Here is a 16,406-nt window from a genome sequence, read left to right as displayed (position 1 = left end):
GAACTGTTGGTGACCCAGGGAAGTTGGTTCTGTAATCCCTCAGAGTAACAATCTGTAGAGTACTCTGAAGTTAGGGTCTGAGACTCTGCATAAATCAGATTGGGGGTTAGATCAACAGTGTCCAGACAAGAGGTGAAAGGTGTTCTCCCCCCTCCAGTACAGATCTCTTATCAGACTTGGGGCCTGTCTGTTGCATCCCACTGGATAAGGATGTGTACAAATCACTTAAAAGCAGCAGACTAATTCTTCATGTAAGAGGATCAATTATTTAGGGACATTCATTAGTGTCCAGCAGGGAAATGGTCAAAATCCCAAAGGTGGGAGGGATGAGAGGATCTGCAGGTATAATAGCACATCTCTCTCTATAGCAAGTTGGTATTTCTTTGGGGATCAGCACGCTGGCTAAAAGTGACCCGATGTTTCATGTGAAATCCCCTCACTACAGAATCAGTACTTGTTTGTAAGATACAGTTCTGTCATTTTTCAACCCCTTGTATTTTGTTTGAGTTGTATTTCTTCTATGTGTACTTTTAAAATCTTTGTCATCATCTTTGTAACCATTTTTATCATTAAACTCTGAAGTATTTCTTGGAATAGATAATACATAATTCCAGTTCTGGATTTTGTGTTCTTAGCCGAAAGGGCGGTTTTCACTACATCCTTTTTATATATTGTATTGTGTATCCGGACGTATGCAAGCGTTCTTCAACTTGCATTGGTGGCAGTGACCTTATATATAGGACCCATGTGTCCAAAGTGAACCCCAGTCGCGGCCGGAGCTGCCTTGGGTTGACATATCTGACATTGGTGTTCCCCTTTAATTTAACCCAACATTGGAGTGCGCTGTATCGCTAACATGCTCCTGGTGCTACACCTCTGATCTTATGATTAATACATTGAGGATGATACTTAAGGTAATAACATGATAACAGCTTTCTGTCTGGTTCCAAGGCACCTTGTCAAAATTCAAAACGGGTCACTTCAGCACATGGCTCTTAGCATGTACATGTCACATGACTGTTTACACACATGTTACCTGCAGATTGACATGCTTCTGATCCATTACAGGGCGCTTCCACTTTGCTTCTGCCTGGAGAGGATTACAAGGTGAGAACAGATACTTACTGTACATTTACTAAAATGGGATGTTGCTATAGGCAACCAGATCTATTATATTTTAGAAGGTGCTAAATAAATAAGAAGTCATATCTGATTGGTTGCTATTGACAACATCCCATCTTCAATAGAATTCCCATTTTATATATAATATTTATACATATATATACTAGGTGATTCATCTTCACACCGTCGTCAGGGGCTGCGCCCCCTTAATTTGTGAACGTTTGTATTGTGATAAATATGGTTAGAATTGTATGAAAGATGCCTGTATTGCAACTTGAGTTATAGGTGAAATGTGTTAAATAGAGAGCATATGATTTGGAAGGGGGTGTGTATTGTTTTGTGTAATTAAAAAGCGGTTACAGAGTAAGATGTACATTGATAGTGTGGATGGTACTGTGACATTTGTGGGTGTGGGGGGGGGGCTGTGTGTGCATGTTGTTTAGGTGTGTGTGTGCAATAGTATAGTAGGGTGTTTTTGAGTTGGCGGCTCCCCACTGGCGGAGGTCACGACACAGGAAAACAGGAGGCTGGGTAGTGATAGGGGTGTGTGGGCATAAGGGGGACTAAAGAGGAGGGTGGGAGACACAGTGCAGCTTCTACCAGTGGGTGAGGGTCCAGTGTGGCAGTACAGGAGTACAGGATGGTGGCCCTGAGTCAGTGTCTCCTCCTACTGGGTGGGAGTTAGTGTCCATGAGAGCAGGAGGCTGGGCTATGAGGCATGATAGGGGCATGTGGGCAACACAGCGTCAGCAACTCCCCAGTGGTGGAAGTTATTGTTCAGGAGAGCAGGAAGCTGGGTAGTGATAGGGGTGTGTGGGCATATGGGGGACTAAAGAGGGGCTTAGGGGTGCCGTGAATTGTGGGAGGGGTGCGGGGGGTGCCGTGAATCGAGGGAGGGGGCAGAATTGCGGGAGGGGGGCGCTGGTGTCGGTGAATCTCGGGAGAGGGCGGGGGTCCGCAAAGCGCAGGAGTGGGGCGTGAATCGCGCAAGGGGGGGTTGCGAATTGCGGGAGGGCGGGTCGCGGGGGGTGCCGTGAATTATGGGAGGGGGGGGTCACGGGGGTTGGGGGGTGGGTGCCGCGAATCGCGGGAGGGGGGGGCGCGGGGGGTTGCAGCGAATTGCAGGAGGGGGGGTCGCGGGGGCAGGGGGGTTGCCGCGAATCGCAGGAGGGAGGGCACGGGGGGTTGCCGCGAATCGCAGGAGGGGGGGTAAACAGGGTGGGGTGGTGCCGCGAATCACGGGAGGGGGTGGTTGCAGGGGGGGTGCCGTGAATCGCGGGGGGGGGTGCCGCGAATCGCCACAAGAAAAAATCAACACAGAAAGGTCAACACATGTAAATGTTGACATAAGTGTGGCATTTCATTGGTGTCCATGTCGACACATGAGAATGAATATGAGAACATTCAAAAAATGAAAAATAAATCTCAAAATCTCATGTCAACCTTTTTCATTGTCGACCATAGCCATGGGGAGGGGGGGGGTTTGCCGCGAATCGCGGGAGGGTCGCGGGGGTGCCGTGAATAGCGGCGGGGGTGCTGCTAGTCGCGGGAGGGGGGCGGTGTTTTGCCGCAAATCGCGCGGGGGGGTGGGGGGTGGTGTCGTGGGGGGGTGCCGCGAATCGCGGGAGGGGGGTCACGGGGGGGGGGGGGGCGCGAATCGTGGGTGGGGCGGCGGGGGCACTCACCTGGTGCAGTGTCTTTGCTGGGCAACATGGGGAGGCAGAGGATGTCTGGCACTGTGGGCTCACTGGGCTGGTTCTCTGTCATGTGAGTCAGTCACATACCTCCCAGCATGCCCCTCTCCAGGAGGACACATTGCTATGTTTCTGGACTTCCCTCATAATGTATGATTGCCATCACCTGTTTCACACATGTTATTAATTGATTAGAAAGGTGCTTCAACACAGGTGCTGGCAATCATTAATTAAGGGAGAAGTCCAGAAACAGAGCAATGTGTCCCTCCTGTTATACACACACTCACACACTTTGAGTGACAGATGTAGCCAAATATATAAGATATTACCTAAGTCGAGCTGTGAACCCTGGGAACCTTTAGTGTGCTAGTCTGTAATCAGCACACAGAGCCACCAGTCACTGTTTTGTATACCTTCTTTTATTGCACTGCACTTTCTCAAAAAAGCACTGCACTTTCTATGCACTGCACTTTTTTGCACTGCACTTTGTGTCGACTGCATTTGCAGCTTAAGCATTTACATCGGCCTGCCGGCATTTATCCAGCCATGAGTCAAGTGGAACCTGAGCCCATGCTGGCTACTAATATAGCCCACTCACAGAGTCGGGTTGAATTATCGCATGGAGCAACGTTCAGCTACTCCGATAGCGATTACGACAGACTTTTATTTACAGATGAATTCCCCTGCCCCAGTGAGACTCCTGATCATGCATACCTATACCAGGAATGGGCAAAGCTAAAACGTAAAGAGACAGACTTCTATTACCATGGGGTAACATTGTCGGAATATATCCGAGAAAATAAAATTCCACGCGGCTTTCGGGTTAAAAACTTGCCCACAATAGGGAGATACTACATTCCGTTCTGCAAGACCTGGACGTCAATTCTTAATAAATGCTCCTTTGACCTTATGGTCGCCGTCATAGAGGAGGTGTCAAGGGAGCTCAAGGTCATAAGAGATAAAGTCAATACCTTTGAGGCCCTACACAAAGAGCAGCTGACGGCAGACCCTGCCACGAGCTGGCTGGAAAAACTTAACAGCCAAATGGATAAATATAAGAAAGAGCTTATACTATATAAAAAGAAAAAGGTCAATGACGACTACCAGAAGCATGCTATCTACCCATGGCTTACAGGGGGAGCCCCTAATTCACGGCCACTGTCCAGACGCAAGTTCATACCCCGAAATAGGAGATTTCTTGACAGTGACTCCTCCCGGGATGACAGATCCTCAGCCTCAGACCAAGAAGTGGGCATGCACAACACTGGTTCCATCCCTTTAGGAGGGCCATCCCAAGCCCTACCTCCAAGAGACCCAGGGCCCACACGAGGCGGGGGGGGGGGGGGGCCAGAAGCAGAGATCGAGGCACAAAAGTGCGGTTCCAGCCGGCACGACACCCGAAGAGCTAATCTATAATTTGTCCGACAGACCCCTCTCCCCCATTGAAAAAACAGTCCTGGAAAAAGGACTTAGCTTTGTCCCCAACAACAAAATGGACCCCTTTGTTACAAAGGTTGAACAATTCAAGCTACAGCGTTCACTTAAGCTACGGGAATTCTTCCAAAATAAACCCCATGAAGAACAGCCAGTGTCAGCGGCTGTATCATATCCACCATTTCCAGCACAGCTGCGCAAGAAATCTAAATTTGAGCCCATCTCCTATAACCCCATCCATCAAAACATACTGCAGGATGGTGGAGAAGGATATAGCAACCCTGCCCAGTATCTACCCCACTCACACAAATTTTACCAAACATGAATGGCAGGCAGTCCACGGGTTAAGCAAAGACCCCACCATCTGCATTCGATCAGCAGATAAAGGAGGGGTAGTCGTGGTGCTCAACACAATTGACTATGTGGCAGAAGCAGAGCGGCAATTGGCTGACACAAGTACGTACACCAGACTACACAACGACCCCTCGATGGAGTACAAAAAAGAGCTAGACCTCATTCTACGCAATGCGCTGACTGATAAAATTATCGATAGTGCTACGAAGGAATCACTTAACACTGAATTCCCTATCACACCGTTACTATATCTCAATCCAAAAATACATAAAACTCTGGTACACCCCCCGGGCAGACCCATCATATCTGCCCGAGGGTCACTGTACCAGCCGATATCCATCTACTTGGACTCATTCCTGCAGCCTTGCGTTCAAAATGAAGCTTCATATCTGAAGGACACAAATTCGCTGCTATCAAAATTGGATGCCCTTGGACCTATACCCGAAGAATGCATGCTGGGTACCATCGATGTGGTTAATTTATATACGTGCATACTGCATAAGGATGGACTGGAAGCTGTGCGTAAACTGCTGATGAACAATATACTCTATGTGGGACCCAACATACCATTTTTTCTACAATTGTTGGAGCTTACGCTCAAGCGAAATTTTTTCTTATTTAATGGTAAATTCTACCTGCAACTACGTGGGTGTGCGATGGGGTCCTCAGCGGCCCCATCGTTCGCCAACACGTTTATGTTCCACATAGAACAGTAATTGTTAACCCATAACCCAGCAGTTAACAGCCAGCTTATATTCTATACCAGGTATATAGATGACCTGTTGGTCATCTGGGCTGGCAGTGAGCAAGAATTCACTGATCTTATCAACAAGCATAATGTTACCAATTCACCCATTAAAATTACCTATTGCATGCATCCTTCTCAGGTGAATTACCTTGACGTTAACATCGTCATTCAGAATGGTAGGATTAAAACCTCATTATTTGTAAAACCCACAGACAGAAATACAGTCCTGCTTGCCACCAGCCACCATCCAGCACCTTTGATTAGGGCACTACCTCACTCACAAATGCTGCGAGTGCGTAGAATCACCAGTGATGAGAGTGAGGTACAACCAGCACTTGAAAAGATGGCCCAAAAATTTGTGCAGAGAGGATATCCTCAAGAACAGATACTCCGCACTAAAAATAAAATTGCTGCCATGTCCAGAACATCAACCTTAACGCAAAAACCGCAAAAAAAACAGAAGCACTCTGGGAATTTTCAAAAACGTATATTAGTGCAAAAATAGCATACCAACGTTTCGGGGCATAAGGTACCCCTTTGTCAAGGTGAACAGTACTGCTATGTTCACCTTGACAAAGGGGTACCTTATGCCCCGAAACGTTGGTATGCTATTTTTGCACCAATATACGTTTTTGAAAATTCCCAGAGTGCCGCTGTCTGCTTCTTTGCATACTCCTGCACAATTGTTCCGGAAGGCACATGGGTCCCTGACCAGCTGGGGGAGTGCCAGGTCAACACACACCTTGCTATATATATATATATATATATATATATATATATATATATATATATATATATATGTATATATATATGTATATATATATAAGTCCAAAATCCCAAAAATGGAAAAAACGGCACTCTGGAGTCGGTTTCAATGCTATAAACAAACATGTGTATTGGGGACGTTTCGGGGGACAAACCCCGTCCTCAGCCCAATCCTACAGCACAGCCAAATAACATACAAAAAATTTTTATACTCACCAGTTCCCGGGGTTCTCAGATGCCGCCGCGTCCACGGAGCCGCTATCCGGAAGTGGTCACCGTCACTTCCGCTCTGGACGCCTCACAGGGGTCGCTAAGCAACCTCAAGCTTGCGTCTCACTGTGCAGGAAGTAAGCCGCGTTTCCCTATTCCGTTTGACCCGCATGGAAGCTTTACATTGTCTGATGCCCGGAAACTGGAAGACAACAATAAAATACATGAAAAAAACATATATAAATATATAACCAAGAGTGCTGCGCTTGGCAGTATGGAGGCAATGACAAAATTTTGGGGTGCTCAACATCTGCAGAAAGGGCTGCCAGACAACTGGCATTGCCCTACTGCAAGTATCCTTGCACACCCTCATTCATCATGCCTCATACGCCTCCTGACACAGACATCCAGGTTACGTTTAAAATAGAGAATACAACATGAGCACATAATACATAAATACAAAACAGACATATAATCAGTATATATCCAATATATAAACCCATGCGACACCAGAGAGCCGCTACAAGACTAACATGGAATATTAACTACTGAGAGAATTTACATGAGGCTATTCCAATTAATCCTCTCATTAAGCCCTTTAGGTGAGATGGTGTCTAAGCGGAAAATCCACTCAGACTCTTTAAGTAATAATTTTTTTGCTCTATTGCCCCCCCTGAGTGATTCAGGGACACAATCTATAATAAAATGTTTAAATTGTGAGATAGAGTGGCCCGTGGATCTAAAATGGCGTGCCACCGGTTGGTCCACCTCTCTGCCTTTAAGGGACAGGTTGATGGCCGACCGGTGTAACGCCATTCTCTCCCGAAATGGACGGATAGTTTGGCCTATATAGTATAGCCCACAAGGGCACACTATAATGTAAACAACATGTGAGGTTCTACACGTCATCACATGTCTGACGTGTAGAACAATCAATTTACATTCCCCAGCTACCCCCACTAAAACGGGCATGGATCGTTTTAGTGGGGGTAGCTGGGGAATGTAAATTGATTGTGTATTTATATGTTTGAATTGCCCGATTAATAGCCGGAGATAGATGCGGGTCACATCTCGGTGACAGCATATACCGCCGCCGGCTATTAACACGCGGTGGTATCAGTGTAGCCGTCAGCGCCATAGAGAGCTTGACTCTCCTGGCGACCTGTCCGTGTGCCTACTAGCCCTCACCGGCAGTGTACGCAGCCTCCAGGGGGTGATAGCTGCAGACGGGACGCCGTTCCTGCAGACTCTCCTCCAAATGCGACCGTAGCTGATGATCTCGCAGCACGGCGCACATAAGAGACATTGTGTGTCTATCTGGCCATTGTTAATTTGTTCACTTAAACAGAAACAGTGAACAAGTCACTGTTACACCGTGTATTTGATACAAACGAGGGTTTTGTTACTTTGTATAGGTTTTCTTATACAATACAGGGACATGGTTCCCCTTACACTTTTGAAAAAACACCAGTGACTACAGATTGTACACCCCATTGTATTAGGGTACATATCAAGCAACCAGCAGATTTAGTGATTATATATAAATAAATCCAGATATTTACCCCCACTACGATAAGGGGAGTCTCTCTCACCCTTCTTAATAAGTCCAGTGTCAATTTATGTTGTTTGTTTTGATTTTATATTTCGCATTTAACTGATTAATTAATAAAAGTTACATTTTAAAAACCTTTTTTCTCTTCTCCGGGTCCATCGCATCACATTGCGAGCGTAGCGAGCCACCGAGCCCGACGCGTGGCGAGCGGATGCGGAATACTTTTTAACGAATCCGTGTCCCCTCGCGGGGTTCGGTGGCTCGCTACGCTCGCAACAGGTTTATATTCAACTCCATGCGTAGTTGGATAGTGGGGAAATGAAAAGGACCCTTTTTCCCATAGAATCCTATGTTAAAATGGACTCAGTCCATTTTAACATTGAATCCTATAGAAATATCGATTCCATCGCAAAGCATGGCATCGAATGCGATTTGGTCAGATGCGATGCGATAATCGGGCGTCCAGATACTACATAAGTACCAAATTATAGTATTTCTGTTTGTTTTGTGTTTCTTTGTGTATTTTAGATAAAAGTGAAAAACTAAAAACCATAAAAACTGAAAAAATATAAAAATATAAATATGGATAGATGATATGATGGGGATATACTACCCCACTATCTGTATATTATGTGTGTATATGTTTGTATGTTTTTTTAGAAGTGTAACATGATATATAATGTATAAAAGTAAAATATACCATAACATGGAGGCAGACTGTACACTGCTCCCAAATGATATATGTTTGCCTCACACAGACTATCATAGCACTATGAGTCCGATAAGTGTGCACAGAAATATCACAACAGTGTGACGTGCTTTCTGTAACCTAAATGGATGTAGCTCCAGCGTCATGCAGTTGACACACACGGCCATTTTGGCCGTGAACAGCAGGTGGAACGCACGGCCATATTGGCCACGATCCCCGGGTGAAACGCACGGCCATGTTGTGTATATAGGCAGCGCACTGATACTAAACTGCCGCAACCGCAGGAAGATATTACAGCGCTATTGACACATTGATTCACTAGTATACGCCGCGCTCCTCAGCTATGTTACATGAGGGGTGGCGCTGAATAAATACATCTGGCAATTTACACTGGGATTTCCAATGGAACGCACGGCCATATTGTGTGTGGCATACAACACACGTTGTGGATCCAATCAGATAGTGCTGGGACGTCATGTGATTGTGGATATGTCCCACACTGGACACCGTTTGCACACATCACAGATGTAGTGACTGGTGCTAATGAGGTGTTTGGTATATATTGCAGTTTGGGAGACAGTGTCAGTGTACCCTGGTCTCTGGAGCTGAACACTTGCCAATTGCTGTATTGTCTTGAAAAAGGCCATTCGTGGCCGAAACGTCAAATCTCTGTGATTGAACAGATGGATTGGTAATAAACTTTTATCATTTACTTTATATTTGGTGAGTGCCCTTGATTGGACCAACATTGGCCATACAAAACGTTTATTTGTGGTACAGCCCGCTGTCACCTTAGAGGAAGCACCACACTATTGGACATGTGATGGTGAGAGTGCGGAACTTCTTTGCACATATATATATATATATATATATATATATATATATATATATATGTGTTTATGGGGCTTTAGTTTTATTGCTAGTGGAAGAGGGGCTCTGGCTGGGTGAGGTCTCAATCAATTAACTTAGAAACAGCTTTTAGTATATATTGTGAACACAAAGCTGACCTCAGCCTGGCTGACCATTGCAAGCTGACTATTGTTAGTTTGTCAGATTTTAAAGTAGGAAGATTTTTAAGTAGGGCGAAAACTGTTACATAGATTAAAGTTCGGACTTATTCTGGACTTAAACTGCCAATCAACTTAACATCTTCATATCAAAGTGACTCAGAAAGACATAAAACACCAGCAACTCAGAAAACCAAGAGACTGCTTTGAGTGAGCTCACTTCATTCTCACATCATAAGGCGGGAGAGGGCGACTTACCGGCACCCCACTCTGGTCAACGAAATAATGGAAACATGATGACATAGTTTGTGGCAATTAAAATGGTCACAGCTTTATGCAGGGCAAGGGATAGAAAGGGGAGCGGTGCGCTCTGTTCCTGCTAATGTGGTACCCCTGGGACGTGTCCATCCACCGCCGTGGGTACGCGACCACGCCCCCTACCAAGTTGGTACCGCCTGGGCCGTGCCAGTCACCACCATGTAACTCATGTGAACACGCCCCTTACACGCTATGGGCCGTGCCAGTCACCACCATGTGACTCACGTGAACACGCCCCTTACACGCTAAGGGCCGTGCCAGCCACTGTCATGTGACTCACGTGAACACGCCCCTTACCATTATGGGATCAGCTACCATCCGCACCTCACCCTACCTGGCACGCAACCCGTATGGCCCCTGCCGTATTAATGCTGGAACCAGGCGTGTGGCCGCCTAATGGTGAGTATGCGAGGCATTCTGTAACTCCCCTACATTTCCTGCCTTGTGCACCGCTCCCTCCCCGCCACACGAGGTTCCCGGCGCGCCGGGTACCGAAGCCCCCACCCTGCCCTAGCAACACCACCTTCCTCCGCAACTTATGCACTTTGCGGCTCCTCACCTTTCGCTGCATGGGACTCCTCCACCGGACTGTGACCGTTCCCCACTGGTTGCCCCCCAGTAACCTCATGCCACCCGGATCGTGCAAATGCATCTAAAAACATAATCACCCTATGGCCCTTGAAATACATTTAAATGCTGCTGCTATGCTGATCTTCCCAGCAAGACACTCATTTGCCTGCAGCTCCACTCTGCCGCTCCACATTGGTTGCCTGCATTTACCGTATTCAACATAAAACACTTCTACTTGCATATAGAGCCATTAACCCTACTGCACCAGTGTAACGATCAGATCAGGTGATCGATCAAATCAACAGGCCAAAGTTGCTCTGGCCCTCCACTAAATTACCTCTTATCACTTGAGGAATGTATAAAATCTACTTCAAAGCAGGGACAAATTCTTTATGGGAAAGATCCTATATCTAGGGACCTTCACTAGGCTCAGCAAGGGAATGGTTAAAAATCCCAAGGGTGGGAGGGATGAGGGAGGCTGCAGATAAAACCTCTGTACCTTGGGGATAGTCAGGGGTCACTACCTGGGGGTCTAGCAAACAGGCTGTAAGCGACAAGAGATTTCTTGTGGAGAACCCCCCCACGTCAGGATTGGTACTTAAGTGTAAGATACGGTTCTGTCATTTTTCCCTTTTATTTTATTTCTGAAATTGCATTTAACCTTGTGTGTACTTATAAAATCATTGTAATATCTTGTAACAATTTTCTAAAGCTCTGTAGTATTTCTAGGAATAAATAATACATATTCTCAGTCCTGGTTTCTGTGTTCTTAAGACTCATTAGCCTCAGAAGAGAACGCTCCAGCGTGTTACCATTTGTATATTGTATTGTGCGGTCAGGTGCGAGCCAAGCCGCCCTTGCGCAGTTTCAAGCGCTAAAATCAGGTTTTGGCTGGTGGCAGTGTACCTCAAGGAAAGGACCCGAGTGTCCCTAAGTGAACCCCAGTCACGGCCGGAGCTGCTCAGATTGACGTATCGGAGCAGGCGACCGGTGGGTCCGTGACAACCAGCATATATCTCCTCACTTCCCATCCATTTTGTCCAGTCTGCCTGAAACTCCCTCTCAGGCAAGCCTGCCATATTTGTCTGCTGTACCAGTTTGTTTAATCACTGTCTACCAGTGTCAGGTGCCACGGACACAGCTGCACTATTCTATGAAACCGTAATAAACAAATAATTAATGAACTTGCCCGCATGTTTTTCCTGCCCAGCTGTTTGCTTCAACAAACAAGCTGTCCCAGCCTTGTGAACCATGTGTACTACTCCGCCCCCCCCCCCCCCTGGAGTGACCCTGCTATCAGTGTTTGGCCTCTCCTTTCAAAGACCACAAGCTGTGTGCCTTCCTGCCATAAAACCAACAGGGGTGGGGGAGCCGGAAGTGTCCTCAATTGGTATCACTCTAGCATCAAAGTATTTCCTCACCCTATCTGGGAAGGGTGGGGGCTGCCCCTGGGTGCTTGCGGAACTATCTCTCCCAGCATATCTGCTGTCTAGGACACCTTCTAAAAAAGGGGACAAAATGCAATACCTTTGCAGTTTTGACCCAGGGAAATTTAAAGTGCCTCTGCTCGTACTGTATATACGGAATGGGATCATTCGTCAGACTGCATTTAGGTCTACAGTCATTAGGTCGACCCCACTAGGTCGACTGGCAGGAAGGTCGACCTGACTTAAGGTCGAATTTGCATAAAGGTCGACATGAGGAAGGTTGACTGGTCATAAGGTCGACATGGGTTTTTTTCACTGTTTTTTTATCCGAATGTCGACACAGTCGACATGGACACAGTTGGCAATGAGAATCGGACCCTCGCAACGCTCGCTTCGCTCGCGATGCTTCGGGCACGGTGCCTCGCTGCGCTCGGCACACTATTTTATTCTCCCACCACGCCCTAGTGGATGGTAGGGCATGAAATACCGCCTGTCGGCACATGTCGGCTCAAAAAACAGTGAAAAACCCATGTCGACCTTATGACCAGTCGACCTTCCTCATGTCGACCTTTATGCAAATTCGACCTTAAGTCATGTCGACCTTGGCCCATGGCGACCTTAAGTCAGGTCGACCTTCCTTCCAGTCGACCTAGTGGGGTCGACCTAATGACTGTAGACCTAAATGCAGTCTGACGAATGACCGCATCCCGTATATACAGTGTAAGCATGTCCAGTGTGCCCATGTCTTTACCTTAAACCCACCTTCCCCTAATCGTTGCATATACCATGTAACCCGCGCTGGGCCAGACGGGCTTCCTTATAAGGACCCTAAAACCCTCCAGGAAGCCCTCCTGCAACCGCTTGGCCTCTGCCTTCCTAGGGTATCTGGATGGCCACCCCCAGATCCCCCCTAGCTTCCATGGGCTAGGTGCTTTTTTCTGCTAACTTCTTTTTCTTAATGTTTACTTGTGCCAAGCGCAGCCTTTCCCTCAGCTCTTTGCACTTCTCATCATCGTCTGTACCTGAGTCGCTATTCTCCCGCGTACCTGTGCCTATGCCATCATCTGCGATGCTCTGCTTGCTATTACTGCACGGCAATGCCCCTGTGCCTACCGCTATGCTCTGGCCGCCCTTTTCAGTAACCTCAGACACGGAAACATTTTTCACAATGCTACCCTGCCAAACCGCATCAATACCTGCATATACATTAAAAACATTGCTTATCTCACCGATACCGTGCGTTGCCAATCCGATGCTACCTTGAACTGCGCTTGTCTGGGCAATGGCCCCAGTCCCCACCGATTGTGTTGGCACCCTGCTGGCCGAGGTAGGGGTCAAACTGCTTCCACCTGGCTGTGCTGCCGCCCTGCTGGTCATGGCATGGGCCAATGTGTCCCGTGTCTCTGTCCTAACTGGGTGATGAGTGAGCTCAGCCCCCTTGCTCTCTGCTTTTGTTCCTGCTGCTGCTCACTCCCCCCTCAATTAAACCTGTCCCTTCTCACTGGCCTTCCTCGTGGCTAGGTGACAAGAAGGGGACCGTCTACCCTGGCTGCTGCTTCCCCCCCCCCCCCCCAAACCCCCGAACCCAGGTTTCCCGCCGTTGACCTGCAGGGTGCCTAGCGCCCCACCCCCTTATCCTGCTCCGGGGGCCATTTTGGCCCCCTGCGCTCCCTTACTACTCCTGGCTGCTTAATCTGCCTATTCAGCTGTGATATCACCATTTCTCCATCTGCTAAAACATTTTGAATATCACTCTTTATGCTTGTACTTGCACTGTCAGTTTTGAAAATGCCCAGCTGTACCTCTAATGACTTTGGGCGGGATTCTTTAAAATCCGCAGCCCTCTTCGCCGGCCACCGCATTTCTAATGACCGCATATTCTCTAAAATATGCGGTCATTAACGCAAGGGACAGCTCTTGCGATAAGAGCTGTCCCTTGCGATGCGGCGCCATTGCTGGACTTCCGGGTCTATGACCCGGGAGTCCGTCTGCGCATGCGCAGACTGACGCGCCGGCCGCAGGGCATGTTGGGAGGGATCCGTGACGGATCCCTCACACACCGCTGCGGTAAGAAGCCCATAGGCTTCTGCAGGGAACCGCCAGCTTTTGCTGGCGATTCCCTCCGCAGCTGTGACACTGCGAAGGGGGGGTAGAGAATACAGAAATGCGGTAAAAACCCCGATAACGGGGTTTTTACCGCATTTCTGTAATAGAGAATCTCGCCCTCAACCTCTCTTGCTGTTCCATTGAGAGTAGGTGTCCTGATTATTTTATTCTTGGCCCTCTTATCCATCTCTACATGTCCTCTCTGGGTGAACTTATTTGTTCAGAAAAAGAAAGACATGTTGTGCAGATGCACACTCCATATCCTGGCCTTTTTGGGGTTCCGCGCCCCAGATTCTTAGTATTAGGGACCCACCAGAGATGAGGTTACCGTGAAGCTGGTTGGTGGGCAAATATTTCTTGGCCAATGAATATACCAAGAACCTCTATTATTGATTGATTTTGATTAATAATATGGAGTGTGCATCTGCACCACATGTCTTTCTTTGCAGAACTACAAGTCCCAGCATGATAGCACCTCATGTAAATCGGGTGTGCATTCTAAGATCCCCCCCCCCATGAACTTATTTGTTCACTCGACTTCCACTATGCTGATAATACTAAAATCTTCCCCTCGTTTCCTGATCGCTCTCCTTCCATCCTAACTCATATCTCCAACTGTCTCTCTGCTGTCTACTCCTGGATGACCCAGCGCTTTTTTAGACTTAAAGGGGGAAATTTACTAAAGGAAATTTGTAAAAAAATAGGTGTATTTGTATCCAGAAATACACTTATTTTTGACATTTACTATCCCGAGAATACGGCAATTCGTATTCGTATTGATAGCACATCAATACGACTACGAATTGCCGTCTTTTCGGGATAGTAAATGTCAAAAATAAGTGTATTTCTGGATACAAATACACCTATTTTTACAAATTTCCTTTAGTAAATTTCCCCCAATATATCAAACCCTAAGCTGTCATCTTCCCACCCTCCTGCATAAAACCTGACCATCTCTCATCTAACCTGTTTATGCTCACTTCTTCGCCTTCTGTGTCACCCCTGTCTGTCTAACCCTCCCCTTTAGAATGTAAGCTCTCACGGGCAGGCCCTCTCTCCTCATGTGCCTTTCTTAGAATATATAAACCACTGCCACCCTGATGAATGCTTCAGTGTCCTGTCCCCTGATGCACTATCCATATTAACCATGTATCATCCATATTAACCATGTGTGTGTGATGTGGTGTGCGCGTGTGTGGTGTATGTGTGTGTGTGTGTGTGATGCGTGTGTGTGTGTGTGTGTGTGATGTGTGTGTGTGTGCGCGTGTGTGTGATGTGGTGTGTGTGTGTAATGCGGGTGTGTGATACAGGTGTGTGATGCTTGTGTGTGATGTGTGTGTGCACATGTGTGATGTGGTGTGCGCGTGTGTGTGATGTGGGTGTGTGTGATGTGTGTGTGCGTGTGATACAGGTGTGTGTGATGTGTGTGTGTGTGTGATGCGGGTGTGTGTATGTTATGTCGTGTGTGTGTGATGCAGGTGTGTGTATGATGCGGTGTGTGTGTGGTGCGCGTATGTGATGTGGTGCGTGTGTTATGTGTGTGTGTGAGATGCGGGGTGTCTGTGTGATGTGTTTGTGTGTGTGATACGGGTGTGTGTGTGATGCGGGTGTGTGTAAGTTATGCCGTGTGTGTGATGCGTCCTGTGTGTGTCCTGTCCCGCTGTCCCACCCGCGGCAGGCATTGTCCCGCTGCGGGGGGGGGGGGGGGGGGGGGGGGGTGGCAGTTGGAGACCCCCAATCTAGTATGAAAATGAGGTTGCGGCTAATTAGCATAAGCCGCGCCCTCATTTGCATTCGCCCCGCCGTGCGAGTGTCCCTATTTCATCAGCACTGAAGTTGGGAGGTATGGTGATGTGTGTCTGATGCGGGTGTGTGTGTGATGCGGTGTGGGTGTGTGTGTGATGTGTATGCGGGTGTGATTGTAATGTGGGTGTGTGTGATGCGGGTGTGTGTTTAATGCAGGTGTGTGTGTGTGTGTGATACCAGTGTGTGTGTGATATGCAGGTGTGTGCAATGTGTGTGTCTGTGTGATGCAGGTGTGTGTGTGATGCAGGTGTGATGTGGGTGTATTCGTGATGTGGGGGTGTGTTTGTATGTGATGCTGTCTGTGTGTGTGTGTGTGTGTGTGTGTGTGTGATGCGGGTGTGTGTATGATATGCGGGTGTTATTGTAATGTGGATGTGTGTGATACCAGTGTGTGTGTGATGCCAGTGTGTGTGTAATATGCAGGTGTGTGTGATGCGGGTGTGTGTGTGATGCGGGTGTGTGTGATGTGGTGTGTGTGTGTGTGTGATGTGGTGTGTGTGTGTGATGCGGGAGTGTGTGTGATGTGTTTGTGTGTGTGATACGGGTGTGTGTGTGATATGGTTGTGTGTGTATGTGATGCCGTA

At 47.6% G+C, this 16,406-nt stretch overlaps 1 protein-coding gene across 1 annotated transcript in view; it reads right to left on the bottom strand.

Moving 5' to 3' along the window:
* Positions 1–16,406, bottom strand: part of LOC146019912 (early activation antigen CD69-like) — a 115,746-nt gene that overhangs the window by 31,505 nt on the left and 67,835 nt on the right. Inside the window, exon 6 of the mRNA XM_083152568.1 lies at positions 1,037–1,090. Coding sequence (XP_083008694.1) covers positions 1,037–1,090 — 54 coding nt within the window. The remainder of the gene's footprint in view (positions 1–1,036; positions 1,091–16,406) is intronic.

Source organism: Crinia signifera, chromosome 1, assembly GCF_055691185.1.
Source record: "Crinia signifera chromosome 1, ASM5569118v1, whole genome shotgun sequence".
NCBI classification, from domain to species: Eukaryota; Metazoa; Chordata; class Amphibia; order Anura; family Myobatrachidae; genus Crinia; species Crinia signifera.
The sequence above is the reverse complement of the archived record's forward strand: the minus strand, read 5'-3'. Positions and strand labels throughout refer to the sequence as shown.